We start from the raw sequence: 16,168 nt of genomic DNA, 5'->3' as shown, positions 1-16,168 counted from the left end.
CTTAGGGACGGTGGCCCTGGGTCAGTGGTCCAGGCTGCCTGAGCCCCTGGATGCAGGCGCACCTGCTGGTCAGTCCCCAGAGACCGATTGGAGGCTTATTTTGAATCTTGGTTGGGCTGTCCCCACCACCCGTGAGTTTTTGAGTCATCCCTTTTCGATGCCAGCTGTTGTGTGTGCCCAGAATGAAAACGGCTTAATATTAGCCCAAGCAGAACATAATTAGGAAGGTAAACCTGCTGCTGACAGCGTCACTGATGAGCACCGAGCCAAGAGCCCCACGCTGCTTGCTTGCTTCTGCCCTTTCCCGAGGCGGGCCGACGCCTCCTGCAGCCTCACCTCCTCCCCTCACATCACTGCTGGGGCCGGTCCAGCAAGCAGAGAAGCAGGCATGCGCAGACACTGCGAGCCGGGACGCAGAGCTTCCTCCTGTTAGAGTCGTGTGTCCTGTTAGAGCTCGGGCTCCGTCTGCACCAGGGGGAGTTCGTGGCTGGGAATTCCTCATTGCTTGGGTGGACCGGCATGGAACGCGGCCCGATGAGACTCAGCTTATTTCACGGATCCACCGCGTTAGCTGTCTGATCCCTGGCACCCATATCATTTCTCTGAGCTTCCCTTTTGTGTTTCCAAGAACAAAGCCTGTTTGTAGGGCTGTTGTGAAGGTTAAGGGAAACGCTGTGGGTGAAGACGTCTGGCACCGCGCCTGGAAGGTTGGCTGCGCAGGGTCATCGTGTGCAGAATGCTGGTTATCCTCCTCCTTAGGGGAGAAAAAGATGAAGTCGGGTAGCACAGGGGGCGCCTCAGGTTGGGAGAGGTGGCCTGTGGTGGTCGGAGAGCCCTTGGGAATACACCCACAATCACCCATTCAACACACATTTCTGAACATCCACTTGGCCGGCTGTGGGGAAACGCAGTGGGTGTGACCCAGACCCAGCTCTGAAGGACACGTCACGAGGCAGTCAGGTCCAGAGAGGATTGCAGTATGGGCTTTGGGAGCATGAGGGATGGAGGGCTTCTCTGAGGCAGTGAGCCCTGGGCAGAGACCCTTCGGGGAGGAGGAGTCTGCCAGGTGCGGGGGCAGGAGGCGGGAAGGGTGTTCCAGGGCAGAGGGAACAGCATGCCTGGAGGCCCAGAGGAAGGAGAGCCGGCGCACTTAGGCAACGGAAGGGTCAGGCTTTAGCACTGGGGCTCATCATCGGATGCTTCCCCTCACCAGGGGCCTCCCTCTCCAAGGGTGGACACCACAGGCACCTCCCAACGTGAGCGATCTCACCCTTTCTTCCTCCTGCATTCTGAGGTTCCTTCCCGTGTAAATACTTCCATTATCGAAGGAAAGAGTTTGGAGCACCAACATTCCGTTGCTTCCAAACTAGAATATTTAATGTCAGGCATTTCTGACTGGGATCACCTTTGGAAGGTGAAAAATTAGAATCACAGATTGTCTTATTCTCCTTCTGTGTTTTCTCGAAGACCAGTTGGGAGGAAACAAGCCCAGTTGTTTCTTTATTGCATATAAAATACCTGGAAAGCCAGAGTGAAACCTTGCTTTAGGTCGATGAATTGCTTGGAGAGACCAGCCTATTTCTAACGTGCACGATTAATTATAGGGCATTTGTAGAGAAGAATTAAACCTAGAAGTGCAGCTGGTAAGCTCACACCTGATCCAGTAAATAATCCGGAAAACTCGAAATTGTTCCAAGTGCTTTCCTGATTAGCACCTAAACAGTAAAGTAATTATGTAATTAGCAATTAATTTGTCACTTCAGGATGTAATTTATCATATTATCTTTTCTTTAAGTGTGACGCAGAGGTAACAGAGGCCATGGCTGTGTGAGCTGGAGTTCAAGGGCAGGCGTGGCGGGAGGGCTCTGCTGGGGTGAGCGCGCGGCCAGGCCAGGAGGGGCCTGGGGTTCGGATGCCAGGTTCCCTCTGCAAGGACTTGGAATGAGTTTTACCATCACTTTTGGTGTATTAGACGTTGGGTGAGGATGGACTTTCTCAAGGATGTGTCGTGAGTGATGAAGCCTGCTTTCTGGTCACCCAGTCCTCACTCCTGTGCCCCCTGTGCGGCCACGCTCAGCGGAGGGGTGGGGAGATCGTCGAAGAAAGCCGTCTCGCCATGGTCTTGTCTTCGGTTTTGCGTTTGCATTTGTGTTGCTCTGCTGTGTGTGTGTGTGTGTGTGTGTGTGTGTGTGCGCGCGCATGTGTGCAGGTGTGTGGCTCCTTCATTGCATTCATCCGTCTGTTCAACCAATGTTTGTCGAGACTCTACTACGTGCCAGGAACTGCGCTAAAAGCTGGGCACATAGTGGGATTCTTGGAAATCTCTGCTCTCAGGAGACTTGGTCGTAAGTGCTTTAAACAGTCTTGAGGAGACAGGAATGCAGCAGGTGCCTTCCTAGCCCGGCTGACCAGGTGAGGCAGAGGTGGCATTTTAGCAAAGGCGAGCAGGCGCCGCAAGGGTGAGATGTGGGTCCAGCCCAGGAGGGGGGTGGCCGACGCAGAGCCCCCAGGAACGGAAGTCCTTGGCACGTGTAGGAAGACGGGAAGGCTGTTGTGTCGGAGCAGAGTTGAGGGGTGTGCAACGGGAGGTGAGGCTGGTGGCAGGTGGTGGGTGGCCGTGACCCCCGGCGTGTCCTGGGCCTGGGGCAGGGCAGCCTCCGAGGAGACCCCTCTCACAGCTTCTCGTCAGGGCCTCAGGAGCCCTGGGCGGCCGACAGCAATGACAGTGACGACAGAATGACCACCATTTCACATGTGTACGTCTTACCTGCTCCTTTCACGGACTTTACCTCGCTAATTCCTGCCACTGGTCTTGAGGGTGGGGTTTAGGTAGAGCCCAGAGTGGCTGAGCCCAGGGTTACAGAGCGAGTGGCAGCTGGATTTGAACTTGGAGCCTTGAGCCCGGTGCTGTGGACCCTAGGCTGGTGTCAGCAGTGCTCCCCACTCCAGAAGACCCCGCATGATCGTCCAGGGAGTTGGGGTTGATCAGGTGGCTTCTATAGGCAGCTCAGACAGGTGAGACAGAGTGTGTTATTCGTACCGGCTGGGATTTTAGTCAGAACTCCGAGGCAGGTGCTGGGGACAGTCTGGCACAGTCTTAGAGAATTCAGGAGCGAGGAGCCCGTGGACCGGGCCGTCTGCCTGGTGGGGGATCGTCGCTGCAGAGCCTGGGCGAGTCTTTGTCACCTGGCTTGAGATCCGTGCTAGGCCTGACAGGGCTCAGACGGCAGATGTCCCAGAACCGTGGGCCTGCTTGGGCTGGGGTTACAGAAGGAGGGGTGTCTGGACGATCGTGGGGTGACGGGTGCCTCATTCATTGCCGCATCCCTGGTGCTGAGCATGGGGGCCTCCCTGTGGGTGCTGGACAAACAGTCCTTTATTGGGAGTTGGGTGTGTGCAATGGGGGGAGTTTAGACATGGGATCCAGCCATGCTGAGTTCCAGGTCCCCCTGCACAAGGCAGGGCCTGCCACCTGTGTCACCTCCGACCTCCTGGAGGGCGCCGGCCTCGTGGGGTGGCCCAGCGCAGGGCCCTCGCTGTTCGCAGGGCCGCTGGCTGACCCCACCCCGCGCCTTGGGTCTCTTGCAGCTCCTCCCACCTTTACAGAAACCCCCCCCCAGTACATCGAGGCCAAGGAGGGCAGCAGCATCACCATGACCTGCACAGCTTTTGGGAACCCGAAGCCCATCGTCACCTGGCTGAAGGAGGGGATGCTGCTAGGTGCCAGCGGCAAGTACCAGGTGAGTGTGGGTCTGCCGCGGCCGCTGCACCCACTCCTCCTTGCCCTGAGCCTCCGTCCTTGTGACAGTTCACACTGCGGAGGCGCAGGTGGGGCTGGAGGCGGCAGGCGGAGCGGCTGGCACCCGTGTCCTCGGAGGGAGAAGCCTGCTTCCGTGTCCCCAGGTGCATGGGCCCCAGGCCACTTCCACCTGGGATGGGGTTGGCGGGCCCAGGGCTGGGAGCTGAGCCCGACTCTCCTCGGCCACAGGTGAGTGACGGCAGCCTGACGGTGACTTCGGTCAGTCGGGAGGACAGAGGTGCCTACACCTGTCGCGCGTACAGCATCCAGGGGGAGGCCATCCACACCACCCACCTGCTCGTCCAAGGTGAGAGCGATCTGGCCTCTATGCCCTGGGCCTCTGGCAGGGAGTTCCGGCCCCACTGAGCTTGGGGGGTTCTTTCCAGGGCGTGGGTGGCTCAGCTGGGGGTGGTGGGAGCTCCTCTCCATATCGTGGGGCTCCTTGGTGGCCTGCGGCGGCCCCCCCCGTGAGGTGGCGGGAGGCGTGCCATGCCGAGTGGGTTTCTGCTTTCTCTGAATGTCCGGAGGGCATCCCGCTGGGCCTCCTCCTTCCCCGGGGGAGGAGCCCTCTCTCAGGCCTCCACCCTCTGACGATGGCATCAGTAAATAAAGATAGGAATTCCGTCCAACCCCAGAGGGTTAAATAACATGGAGGGCATTTGGTGGGGCTGGCGTCTGTGGGGTCAGCACCTGAGATGCCGGTCTGCCTTGCCTGGGACCTCGAAGCCCCCAGAGGGGGCAGCCTCCGTCCTGCTCGAGGGGTCGGGTGGCGGCTGTGCGCTGCTTCTGCGACTTGGGCCTGTCTGGAAGGCTCGCACTGCTGGGGCTGCTGGAGCTCCACCCCTCTCCTCCCCTGCCCCAACCCGCCCACCACCCTTATCTGGTCAGCCGGAAGCCTCTTACTCCTCCAGAGGCAAGGCGGTTCCTTTCTCCTTGCTGCACATGTGCTGCCCTGGGCTCCACTGCAGAGAAGAAGGGGCAGGGAGGGCCGTGTGCGTGTGTGTATGTGAGTGTGCACGCCTGTGTAGGGGTTAACTGGCTGTTCGGAAGCCAGGTTTACAGCGGGGCTGTGCGTGGGGCGGGCGTCTACAGCAGGCTGGGAGCACACGGCCACACCTCCGGACCCCTTGCATCCCTGGGACTTGCAGGGAGAGGAAGAACCTGAGCACAGGCAGCAGCTGGATGCGTCTCCATGACAACTGCTTGGCTGCGCTGCCAGCTCCTGGACCAGTGCCTTCCCCGCTGTCCCTCCCAGGGCTTGGGGTGCCCCTTCCTGAGGGTCGGAGCCTCCTGGGAGCCCAGCGCTGTGGTCCTCCCCCAACCCCCCCGCCAGGAGAAGTCATGCTTGTTCCTGTCCCCCCAGGACCTCCCTTCATCGTCTCCCCTCCTGAGAACATCACTGTCAACATATCCCAGGATGCTCTGCTCACCTGCCGGGCAGAGGCCTATCCCGGCAACCTTACCTACACCTGGTACTGGCAGGACGAGAATGTCTACTTCCAGAAGTGAGTGCCCGCCCTTCCCTTGGGGCCCAGCCAGGCCCCCTCGGGGTGAAGCTTCCGAGCAGGGGCTGCCCTTGGGCTCTGGGAGCTGGCAGGGGTTGGGGGCATCCGGTCCATGTGTCCCTCATGCTGAGGCCAGTGTGTGTGCAGACGGCGCCTGTCCCCCTCCTCAGCCGTGCGGAGGACTCGCTGGCATGTCGTCCCAGTGTTGAATGGAAGACGCCTGCCCCCCGCCGCCAGCCCCCCCCGCCATTGTGTCCTGTGTTCTGTGTCCCTGCAGTGATCTGAAGCTGAGGGTGCGGATCCTGATCGATGGGACCCTGATTATCTTCCGGGTGAAGCCTGAGGACGCGGGGAAGTATACCTGCGTCCCCAGCAACAGCCTGGGACGCTCACCCTCGGCCTCGGCGTACCTGACCGTGCAGTGTGAGTGGGGCAGGCTCAGGCCACGCTGGCCACATGGGGGGCTGGAGGGCTGCGTGGAGGCAGTGTGGGCGGAGGAGGGGCCGAGGCGGGGACGGGACAGCGCGGGAGGAGGCCTGACCCGTGCTGGCCAGCGGAGGTGAATCGAGCCCCCGCCAGGCTCTTCTCCGGGCCGCACGGCCGCCCGTGTCCACTAATCCATTCCGTCAGCCTCGCCCCGGTTGGGCTCAGGGACAGGCAGGCCTTCTGGACGCCGTCCTCGTGCCGGCGCTGGCCAGCTCCTCTGTCCGCACCTTGAATGAGGTGTTTTTTTTCTTAGTATCTGAGGGCCATGTGGCTCAGACCCAGTGGGGCAGCTCTCCTGCCGCTCTCTGCTCCCCTGCTGGGTGGGCAAAGGGGACAGATCCTCTCTGGGGTGACTAATCCGCTTCCCCAGCAGCGGGCCCCTGGTGGCTTCCCTGCCGCGCCTTCCAGGGCTGCCCGAGACCCAGGGGAAGGGGCTGCTCTTGGGCCGGAACGACCGAGGGCTTTTGTGCAGCGTCATTCAGCTTGCTGGTCTCGAGTGGGGGAGAGGATGAGTGCCGAGGGCTAATCTCTTCCTCCTGATTGGAGGATGGCTCCGTCACTTTGACAATAAAGGCCCCTCTTGACGTGGTAGGTGACAGGCTATCCATCACACAAGGGCTCGTGTGCAAGAACCACTCCCTCCCACAACACGGAGGGGCGGGCGAGAGTATGACCATCTGGAGAGGCGTGGCCCAGAGGTGGCATCTGAGCTGAGGACATTAGAACAGCTGGTGACCCCGGGAGGCGGGCTGAGCATGGGCCTGGCAGTGGGCCCCCCGAGTCCCGACCTCACGCCCTCACGTGGTGATGCTGCTGGTGTGGGCAGAGGCCTCCTCTCCGCTGTCCACAGCCGAGGACGACTTTCAGCTGCTGTCTTATGCGTCCCGAGTTCTTAAGAGCTGTGAGGCCTAAGGAAAGCTGTGTGACTCAGAACCCCAGGCCTGTGCCACCCAGGAGAGAAAAAGCTCTGACAAGTTACTTACTGTGTGCCCAGGCTGTGAAGGTGCCAAGGGCGGGGCAGGCTCCTTGCGGAGCAGAACCTCTCTGCCTGTGTCACCCGGGCATGGAGGGGGCAGTGGCGGAGGCAGAGGGCCGGCAGGGGTGGTCTCCAAAGGACGATGATCCACCAGGACCAAGGCTTCCGTCCTCCAGGCTGTGGCCGTGTCTGCTGAGGGAAGCGTTTCTCTGTCTCCCTCTGGCACCATCACCCACTCCCACTTGTCGTTTTTTACCTCTTTCCTGCCTTCAAAGAGAACCTGTTGGGTGAGATTTTCAGGTGGGTGAGACAAGGATCTTTATTTCTGCTAAAAAGCAGTGTTCAGAGTATTTCTCATTCATAAACCCTTTGAAAACCTTGGAGGAGAAAAAAAAAAAAATCTACCATACGAAAGTAGGAAGCCATGTCTAAATATATACTTCGGCCTGGTATTTATGCAATGCTCTTCTCCGAAGGGCTCCAGATGCTAACAGAGCCGCCCATTCATCCTCACCGCCTCCCGGGCAGTTCTGGGTCCTTCTCCTCCATGGCCCTCGTGGGAGCCTGGGAGCCTGGCGGGGGGGGGCGGGCGGCTCACCCACGTCACAGAGCTGCTGCTCCTGCTGTCCTGAGAAACTTCCAGCAGCTCCGTGGCTGACTCTGCACCCCACCTGCACAGATGGGAAACCGAGGCAGGGCAGAAAAGCAGCCTTGTGGTTCCGCCCCTGGTCGCCGTCCGCAGAGGACGTGGGGCGAGGAAGGGCTTGGGGTCCCGCAGACACTCGGGAGGGATGCTGCTATCTTATGCGTCCCGGCGGCTGTTGCGTCTCCGGGCGGAGGTGTGTGGGGGGAGCTGCAGGCCGGCAGGAGCAGCGGTGCCTCCGTGCATTCAGACGGGTGTTCTTAAGAATGCAGGGCTGCACAGACAGGACGACGGTTGCTGTGGCCTCTGGGCGGTCAGCCCGGGGAGTGGGCTTTGCCATCTCGTGGCCCCCGCTGGGCCGACACCTGGCACTGCGCCGAGTGGGGGGCCCTGGGCTGTGGGGTGGCTCGCCCCCCCCCCGCCTGCCTTCTCACCTCTGCTTCCCTCCCCACACCCGCGGCCCTGCAGACCCAGCCCGCGTCCTCAACATGCCCCCCGTGATCTATGTGCCTGTGGGAATTCATGGCTACATCCGCTGCCCTGTGGACGCAGAGCCACCGGCCACCGTGGTCAAGTGGAACAAGGACGGCCGCCCCCTGCAGGTTGAGAAGGTGCCGGAGGGCCGTGTGCCGGTCGCGGGAGGCCCCCGGCCCTGAGGTGCTACCTCTGGGGATCTGGTTCCTGCCAGGGCCCCTCCCCTCCCCCCAGGATTTGGGGAGAGCAAAGAGCTGTTTCCCGTGGGCCGAGTCCAGCAGGGCCTGGCTGTTCTCGCATTGCGAGACGCCCCCCCCCCCCCCCCAGCCTGCACACGGAGGAGCAGCTGAGGTCCAGCTGAGGGGCCTGGGCCGAGCGCCGGCTCCTGACGCCAGCTCCCCTGCGCTGTCTGTGCCCCAGCAGAACCTGGGCTGGACCCTGATGGAGGACGGCTCCATCCGAATCGAGGAGGCCACAGAGGAGGCTCTTGGCACTTACACCTGTGTGCCTTACAACACTCTGGGGACCATGGGCCAGTCCTCCCCCGCGAGGCTCGTCCTGAAGGTGAGGCCGGGGCTGCGGGCCGCCTCCGTGCGGGCACTGGGCGCCTGAAATGCCCGACGTCACGGCCTCGCCGTGCTCTCCTAGGACCCCCCGTACTTTACGGTGCTACCAGGCTGGGAGTACAGGCAAGAGGCCGGCCGGGAGCTGGTCATCCCCTGCGCCGCCGCCGGGGACCCCTTCCCTGTCATCACGTGGAGGAAGGTACCTCTGGGCTCCGGGGCTCCTGGGGAGCGCGGTAGGGGCACGGCCTGGGAACGGCGCTGTTCCCACGGGGCGGGGGCTGAGTAGCGACGGTGACTCCTGGCGCGGGGTGGGGGCGGGCAGGGAGGGCTGCGGGCTGGGGCCCGGTGCCGCCCCTGTCCTTCCTGGACCCCTGAGTGTTGGTGGCTTCTCTTCTTCCCTGCCCCTCCTCCCACCCTCCTCCCCGCCCCCGTGTTTGGCCAAGGTAGGGAAGCCCAGCAGAAGCAAGCACAGCGCCCTGCCCGGCGGGAGCCTGCAGTTCCGCGCCCTGAGTAAGGAGGACCACGGGCAGTGGGAGTGCAGCGCCACCAATGTGGTCACCAGCATCACTGCCAGCACCCACCTGACTGTCGTCGGTATGGGGCGTGGGAAGGCGGGCCGGGCTCTGGGTGTGGGGCTGTCTGCCCCCAGGTCCGGGCTGGGCCTGGCACAGGGGTCCCCTGACCTGGGGCTCCGGGCACGTGTGCCCGCTTCCTCTGCCTGCATGTTTTCCCTGCCCCTCTGGGGACAGACAGCCACAGTCGTGACAACAGCCAGTGCTTTTTGAGCATTTACCACCAGCTTTAGGCTCAGCACCTAGAGGCGCCTCGTCACACACGTGTGTGAGGTGGGAGCTGGTGTTCCCCCCACGCTCGCTCATTGAGACCGAGGCTGGTCTGGGGGGGACGCCCTGCCTGGCGTCACTGCACTGAGTGGTAGGCCCAGGGCTCGAGCTCCTGCCGGAGGTGTTGACTGCCGTGCCGGGCTGGTGGGCGGCTCTCACGTTGGTGTTTGGGTCTCAGGCCAGAGAGCTGTGTGCGACGGGGGCCTTTGGGCTTCACCTGTGGCCGTCGGCTGCACTTGATGCTCTCCAGACGAGCGTGGGCCTTCTCGGGGCTGATGACCAGGGGCTGGTTTCCCTCCGGCCCTTATTCCTGATGCTCACGCATCTCCTGCTGGAAGGACGAGCCTGCCCGCGGGACGGTTTTCCTCCTCCAGCCCCATGACCCAGCAGGGCTGGGCGCAGCTCCTCGGAGCGTCCTTGTCCCGACGTCTCCCCCGGGGCACCGCTTTTGCCAGGTGCACGAGGTCACAGCCAGCCCGGCTCCGCGGGCTCAGTTCCTCCCGCCTGAGGTGTCCGCTTGGCCTGCAGGCACCAGCCCCCATGCCCCGGGCAGTGTCCGGGTCCAGGTCTCCATGACAACTGCCAACGTGTCCTGGGAGCCAGGCTACGATGGAGGATTTGAGCAGACATTCTCTGTTTGGTACGGACCTCTGTGAGTCACCCCCGCACGCCTTGCTCTCTGCTTATCCCCCCACCCCCACCCCTCATCAGTCCCTGGGGTCAGGGGGCAGGTTATGAGAAGGGTGTGGCTCTCCACCTGCCCTACCTCCCTCCGGATGGTGGGGTGTGTTGCCCGGTGACCAGGCTCCAGGGGGGTGGGGTGTCTGGGATGACGGCGGGGCTGGGGCCTGGATGGTCTGTCACCCTGTGCTGCACGTCCTCAGCTGATCTCGCGGCCCCTCCCTGTCCTTGGCTTGCTCCTCCAGCTTGCTCTGTTCTCTGGAGCCTGGAAGAGAGTCCGGATGTTCAAGGGCATCGTAAGACAGCCAGCCACAAGCATAGATCTTTTATTCTGACCCTGCACCAGTGGTTCCAGAAACCCAGTGTGAAGTGGCGCTCACCTTCCTGGCCTTTTCTGCACATGTGCATTTTCTCCCTAGGACCGTGTGTCTGTCGTCTTTGTACCTGGTTATACGTTCACTTAGCGAAGTGCAGAGATTTGAGATCTTTCCCAAACCTCGGGGCAGACAGACATCTTAATAATGCATGAAGCAGGCTGAGGACAGGAGGTGTAGAAAAGCTGGGAGGAGAGGCCTCAGCCGAGGTCCACCCCTCCCCTCAGGATTTTCTCTCCCCACATCCCTCTCCTGAGCCACGCACTGGCCACCTGCATCATGGGTGACATCCTCGAGTCGGGAGGGTGAGCCCTCACCTCCTCCTTTCCAGACCTGTCTCATCTGGGTGTGTAGCCCCAGCCAGGCTCACCAGGTTGGGTCGGGGGCGCCTGGAGATTCAGGGAGAGCCCTCCGTATACTTCTCAGCAGCAGGGAGTCAGAGAGACCTGGCCTGCTCCCCAGCCTCTGATTACCTAGGTGTTCTGAGCTCTGGATGCCCACTGGACCTAGGTGGTGAGCTTGGGGGGCTCGGAGTTGAAGCGGAGCCCCCTCCCATGCCCACCTGTTCCCCAGGGCAGGCGGGACGCTGCCAGGCGGCTGCGTGGCCAGGGCAGGGCGTGTGGCCGCCTTTGGGGAGGCCCGAGCTGAAGGTCTGGGCGTGGACTGTTCCCTCGCTGCTGCGGCTCTGCTTCGCTTTGTCACTCTGCTGCCTGCTGTGGTGCCGGCGGGGGAAGGGCGGTCACGGGGCTGGGGAGGCCTCCTTCCAGCGCTGGTTTCTCTCTGCTGTGCTTTCGGCTGCCTCCGCTCCGATTCCCGGGCAGAGGCTTGAGCTGTGAGCCGTGAGCCCTTAGCCTGCAGGGGCCTGGCCTCCACGGGGGTCCTCAGGCTGCTGAGGGACTGCGTGGCCAATCCCACGGGACGATGTGTCCTCCCCGTGGTGGCGCCGGGCGCTGCGCCTGGGCGCCGGCTTCATGGCTTGCAGGGAGTCAAGTGGGCTGCAGAGCAAGGGTCGACCCTTACCCCTGGTTCCAGTGTTCTGTAGCCACAGCGCGGCCTTCCTTGGTGACCTCTAACCCAGAAGCCGTAGGGGTTGGTCCTGGTCCCCACTGTGGGGAAGCACTGATTATTTCTGTCCTGCGCCCAGCTCCTCCTCAGTGACTCAAGCCCACTCGGACATATTGTGCCCTCGGGGTCACGCAGGTCCCACTTTGGCTGTCCCCGGGAGGCCGGGTGGCCAAGGGCACCCGGCCTCCCCCTGGTCCTGCTCATCCCCACTTTCCCACTTTGGTACCTGCCTTGTTCCCAGCGTCCTCACTCCCAGGGCTGCGCCACTCTTAGGGCTCTGACCAGGGTGAGATTCTCCCAGAATGCAATTGGTAATTTGACCAGTATCTCGAGCATCAGTAACGCCAAGGGTCCCTTTTCAGAGAATAGGCGCCAGTAGTGGCTGGGGACCTGGCTTCATGGGGACCGGCACAGCCACAGCTGGGGGGTTGTGACCTGCTCCTGACCTCTAAGCTGGGGAGGCTGGGGCAGCGCCCCCAACTCCAGCACCTGTGTGCCCTCTCAAGTCTCCAGTGTAACCCACCCCGCGCCCTCGTCCCCGATCCTCTCTCTCTCGGGCAGGATGAAGCGGGCACGGTTTGGGCCCCACGACTGGCTGTCCCTGCCTGTGCCTCCGGGACCCAGCTGGCTGCTGGTGGATGCCCTGGAGCCCGAGACAGCATACCAGTTCAGTGTCCTGGCCCAGAACAAGCTGGGCACCAGCGCCTTCAGTGAGGTGGTCACTGTGAACACTTTAGGTGAGGCCGGGCCGGGATGCTCCTGGAGGGGCTGGGATGGAGAGCAGACATTTCCTGCCCATTGTATGCGGGCGCCTTGCTAAGTGCCTTATACAACCAACACTGACCTCCCAGTAAGGGTCTATCCTACCGTCCCACGGGGTTTGTCCGGGCCAGGGTGCCTCGTGCCCCGTCTGAGCGCTGTGGGCTGCACTGACGTGTCCTCAGATGGATGGAAGAGCTTCAGTTCCATCGTTCCTTACTGGCCCCGTGTTTGCATCTTTCTGTGGCCTCCCGGGGTGGTGGGGGTCCTTCCTCCTCCTTTTGCACTCCCGCTGCTCCCTTCCTCTGGCCCCCGGCCTCGTCTGGTGGCAGGCGTAGGGCCACCTCTTCCTCCCTGACCCAGCGGCTCACCCTGCCCGCCTGCTGTTGCATTTGGCCCCTGTCTGCGGCCAGAGAGGTTGGCTGTGACCAGGCGGCCCCACGCCAGCCTTGTCCCACATTCTTTCTTGCCGAGGCTTGCCCCACCCCAAAGCCCTGTGCCCTGGGGCCTGTTTTTCCACCTGGGCCAGAGGGGAACGGATGGAGTGAGCAGTGCTGAGGGAAGATGTTCCTTCTTCCTTGGAAGAGAATGAAAGATACATTTTGTAGTATCTTTCTTTCTTTTTTAAGATATATTTGATGTGGACCATTTTTAAAGTCTTTGTTGAATTTGTTACACTATTGCCTCTGTTTTTTTTTTTTGCGGTACGCGGGCCTCTCACTGCTGTGGCCTCTCCCATCGCGGAGCACAGGCTCCAGATGCGCAGGCTCAGCGGCCATGGCTCACGGGTCCAGCTGCTCCGCGGCATGTGGGATCTTCCCGGACCGGGGAACGAACCCGCGTCCCCTGCATCGGCAGGCGGACTCCCAACCACTGCGCCACCAGGGAAGCCCACTTATGTTTTTTATGTTTTGGTTTTTTGGCCCTGAGGTATGTGGGATCTTAGCTTCCTGACCAGGGATCGAACCCACACCCCCTGCATTGGAAAGCGAAGTCTTAACCACTGGACCGCCAGGGAAGTCCCTATAGTATCTTTTCAAAGATACTGTCTTATTCAAAAGATAATTACATTTCCTTCTTCCCTGAAGTTCCTGACTCTTTTCCTTTCACGGGACCTGATGCCCTTGTGTGTGTCGTCAGAAGTGCTCTGGAAATGGAGTCAGGAGGCTCGGGCCCACCCACCCTGCCCCCTTCCCTTGGGTCACGAGGGCTCTTCATGGGACACGTGTCCTGAATTGATGCCTGCACCCTGGGGATGTGGCCCTCATCGCCCTGGGGTCACTGCCCCCACAGGGACGTGTGGGTAGAGGGGTTGCAGCGGCCTCGGCAACCCCGCCATCACCTCTCCCTCCCCCGCAGCATTCCCTGTCACAACTCCAGAACCCCTGGTGCTGGTTACCCCACCGAGGTGCCTCACAGCCAACCGGACCCAGCAGGGTGTGCTCCTGTCCTGGCTCCCACCTGCCAACCACAGCTTCCCCATCGACCGCTACATCCTGGAGTTCCGCGTCGGAGAGCGCTGGGAGACGCTGGATGACGCCATACCTGGCACTGATGGGGACTTCTTTGCTAGGGACCTGTCCCAGGTGAGGTGCCTAGCGTTTTCCCCGCTGCTTTTCTCAATTCCGGAAGTGACGTGACTCTTCCTAGAATCACTGGAAGCTTTGAGTGACCCAGCTCAGGTGTGTGTGGGCCGCTGCGTACCGTCCCACACCTGCACTCCTGTGCTCGCGGGTCTCCTGCCAGGTTTGGGATCCTCAGATCACTGCAGCTGAGGTCGGCCCTGTGGCCGCCGGGAGTGCCGTTCTCGCTTGAGGGGTCTCCAGGTGCCGACACGAGCCAGGGTGGGCTGGGGGCCCAGCTCCCTGCGGGAGTCTGACGTGGGCAGAGGCTTCCCAGAAGGGTTGTCTTCCACTTGCCCAGAGTAGGGTCCCTTCGTTAGCAATTCCGAGCCCCTGGAGGAGAAGACGGTGCTTTTTTCCAGCTGACTCCCCTTAACCCGGGAGGTCTCTCTAGTTGGAGAGGCAGCAGCGTATTTCTCAGTGGCCCCCCGTCCCACCTATGTTCCCTCTCCCTTCCCTGCACTCCTGAGAGCCCATGTGGCATCTCTGCCCAACTCTGCTTTCAGTGACCTCACGTTGGTAGCTTGAAATCGGCCACGGTGGGAGTATTCATCCCATGGAAGTCGGCAGATACTCCCGAGTCGCAGAGCTGGGGTGGGGGGAGGATGGGCGGCTGTCGCAGGTCCAGGTCGCTTGGCTGACGATGGGGTGTCCTCCCTGGGGCTGTAGGACACGTGGTACGAGTTCCGGGTCCTGGCTGTCATGCAGGATCTGATCAGCGAGCCCAGCAACATCGCCGGCGTCTCCAGCACAGGTACTTGGGGGAGGGGCGGCGTCTGTGGAACAGCTCTTATGGGAAGAGGTTGAGCTGGAAGTAGAGCGAAAGCGCCGGCTGAAGCCTGCCAGGTGGGTAGGATTTCTCCGTCTAAAGTGCTGCGTTCATGACCGTTTCTATAAGGTAACCACAGAGAGAAATCCAGTTAAGGTTCTTGTTAGAATAGTTGAAAAGGACTTAAGCCCTTTTGCTATAACATTTCTGTTCCTCTGGTGTCATCCTCTTGGGGGTGGGGGGCGAATTGGAGCAAAGAGACAGAAACAGGTCAGCAGTACTTACTGACGCCTCTCGTTAAGATGGCTTCATAATTAGGGTGTTTCATTTGGAAAATTGCTGTTTGGTGTTGTTTTCCTCCATTCCTTCCTCTCCGTAGATATTTTCAGGCTAAATAAAGCGAACTCCCCAGCATTTTCTCCATTTATCTTTCTTTCTCTTGGCTCTGGTCCCATTTCTATACATCTTTCTCCAGCTACACTCCCTCACATGTAGCAGGCCCCTCTCCCAGAAGTGGTTCCCTTGGTCTGGGAAGAGGTTTTTGCTTAGTGATCCAGCAGTGGCTCACGTCCTCGGGCAGCACTCGCAGAGACCCTCGGAGGCAGTGGGCAAGAGCTGGGCCAAGAAGCTCGTGCTCGGGCCCGGTGGAGATATGGGGGCAGCGGGGAGGGCGGGGGGTGGGCGGGCGAGAAAGCCGGTGGGGAGCGGCTGTGACTTCTGTCGCGTATACTAGGCACTGTGGGGCTGTTTTTCTCTACACGGAGGTGCCTGCTGTAGCAGCAGAGACGAGCGTACTTCTGTCTTGGCTTCCCTCCAGGGAAGAGAGCTGCAGCCAAGCTAGAAGAGAGGACTTGAGGGTTTGGGGGTGCCTCTCACGAACTGTTCTGCATTCGGTGGCTTTATGTCTCATTCCCGGCAGTCGGGAGGTTCCCGTGGTAAACAAGGATGCAGCTCCCTCGGCGTTCCCTGTCTTGAAGCCTCCCACTTCCAAAGGCTGAGCCCTTGTTTTCCACTCAGCCAGTCAGCACGATCTGGATTGTTTTAATCCCTCGCTGTCCTTGACATGGCAATGGATTCTGGCCAAATGTATCAAGATACATAGGCTTCCCCTTTGATGAGCCTGTAGAGCAGCACTTATTAACACAACTGTCAGGTGACACGTAACGCAGTGGACTGGTCCAGTCTCGGCTGTCACTCTGAGCTCTGCGGACCTGGGCACCAAGTGAGGCTCACTTCTGCCTGTAGAACAAGGACGTTGTTTGATGCCCCGCTCCGTGCCAGCACGTGCCTGTGGTGCCCAGGACACGCTGACCCCCTGCAGAAGTTGCCCGCCTGCACCGTGATGGTTAGAAAGGGGCACCTGCGTTCTGCAGCAACAGCCCTGCTGCTGCTGCTGCAGAGTTTCACCCTCTGGGCCCTGGTGCTATAGAGAGGTTGGTGGGAGTCACGATGCCCGCGTGACGCTTAGGCCCCTGCAGTGTCCAGTCAGCTAGTCACGGGTTCCGTGTAGAGCGTGCTGGTAGGTGAGGGTGGCAGGTAAGGTGCTGGGCCAGCGCAGACCATCATAGAGCTGGCGTCCCACAGGGAAGAGATAACAGATGGTGTTT

The 16,168-nt window shown here is 61.1% G+C and overlaps 1 protein-coding gene across 5 annotated transcripts in view; it reads left to right on the top strand.

The window, feature by feature from the left end:
* IGSF9B (immunoglobulin superfamily member 9B) overlaps nucleotides 1-16,168 on the top strand; it is a 47,858-nt gene that overhangs the window by 12,264 nt on the left and 19,426 nt on the right. For 2 of the 5 annotated variants that reach the window (XM_079930035.1, XM_079930033.1), the window contains 12 exons: nucleotides 3,589-3,740; nucleotides 3,989-4,106; nucleotides 5,163-5,304; nucleotides 5,582-5,727; nucleotides 7,878-8,020; nucleotides 8,307-8,447; nucleotides 8,532-8,648; nucleotides 8,893-9,043; nucleotides 9,820-9,931; nucleotides 11,973-12,148; nucleotides 13,530-13,756; nucleotides 14,462-14,546. In XM_079930035.1, the coding sequence (XP_079786161.1) occupies nucleotides 3,589-3,740; nucleotides 3,989-4,106; nucleotides 5,163-5,304; nucleotides 5,582-5,727; nucleotides 7,878-8,020; nucleotides 8,307-8,447; nucleotides 8,532-8,648; nucleotides 8,893-9,043; nucleotides 9,820-9,931; nucleotides 11,973-12,148; nucleotides 13,530-13,756; nucleotides 14,462-14,546 (1,710 nt within the window). Of the gene's footprint in view, nucleotides 1-3,588; nucleotides 3,741-3,988; nucleotides 4,107-5,162; nucleotides 5,305-5,581; nucleotides 5,728-7,877; nucleotides 8,021-8,303; nucleotides 8,448-8,531; nucleotides 8,649-8,892; nucleotides 9,044-9,819; nucleotides 9,932-11,972; nucleotides 12,149-13,529; nucleotides 13,819-14,461; nucleotides 14,547-16,168 lie in introns of those variants that run through there. The other 3 variants (XM_079930034.1, XM_079930032.1, XM_079930036.1) reach the window with 2 other exon arrangements.

This window comes from Stenella coeruleoalba (assembly GCF_951394435.1).
Source record: "Stenella coeruleoalba genome assembly, chromosome: 8".
NCBI lineage: Eukaryota > Metazoa > Chordata > Mammalia > Artiodactyla > Delphinidae > Stenella > Stenella coeruleoalba.
Note: the sequence above shows the minus strand (reverse complement) of the source record. Positions and strands in the feature narration are given on the sequence as shown.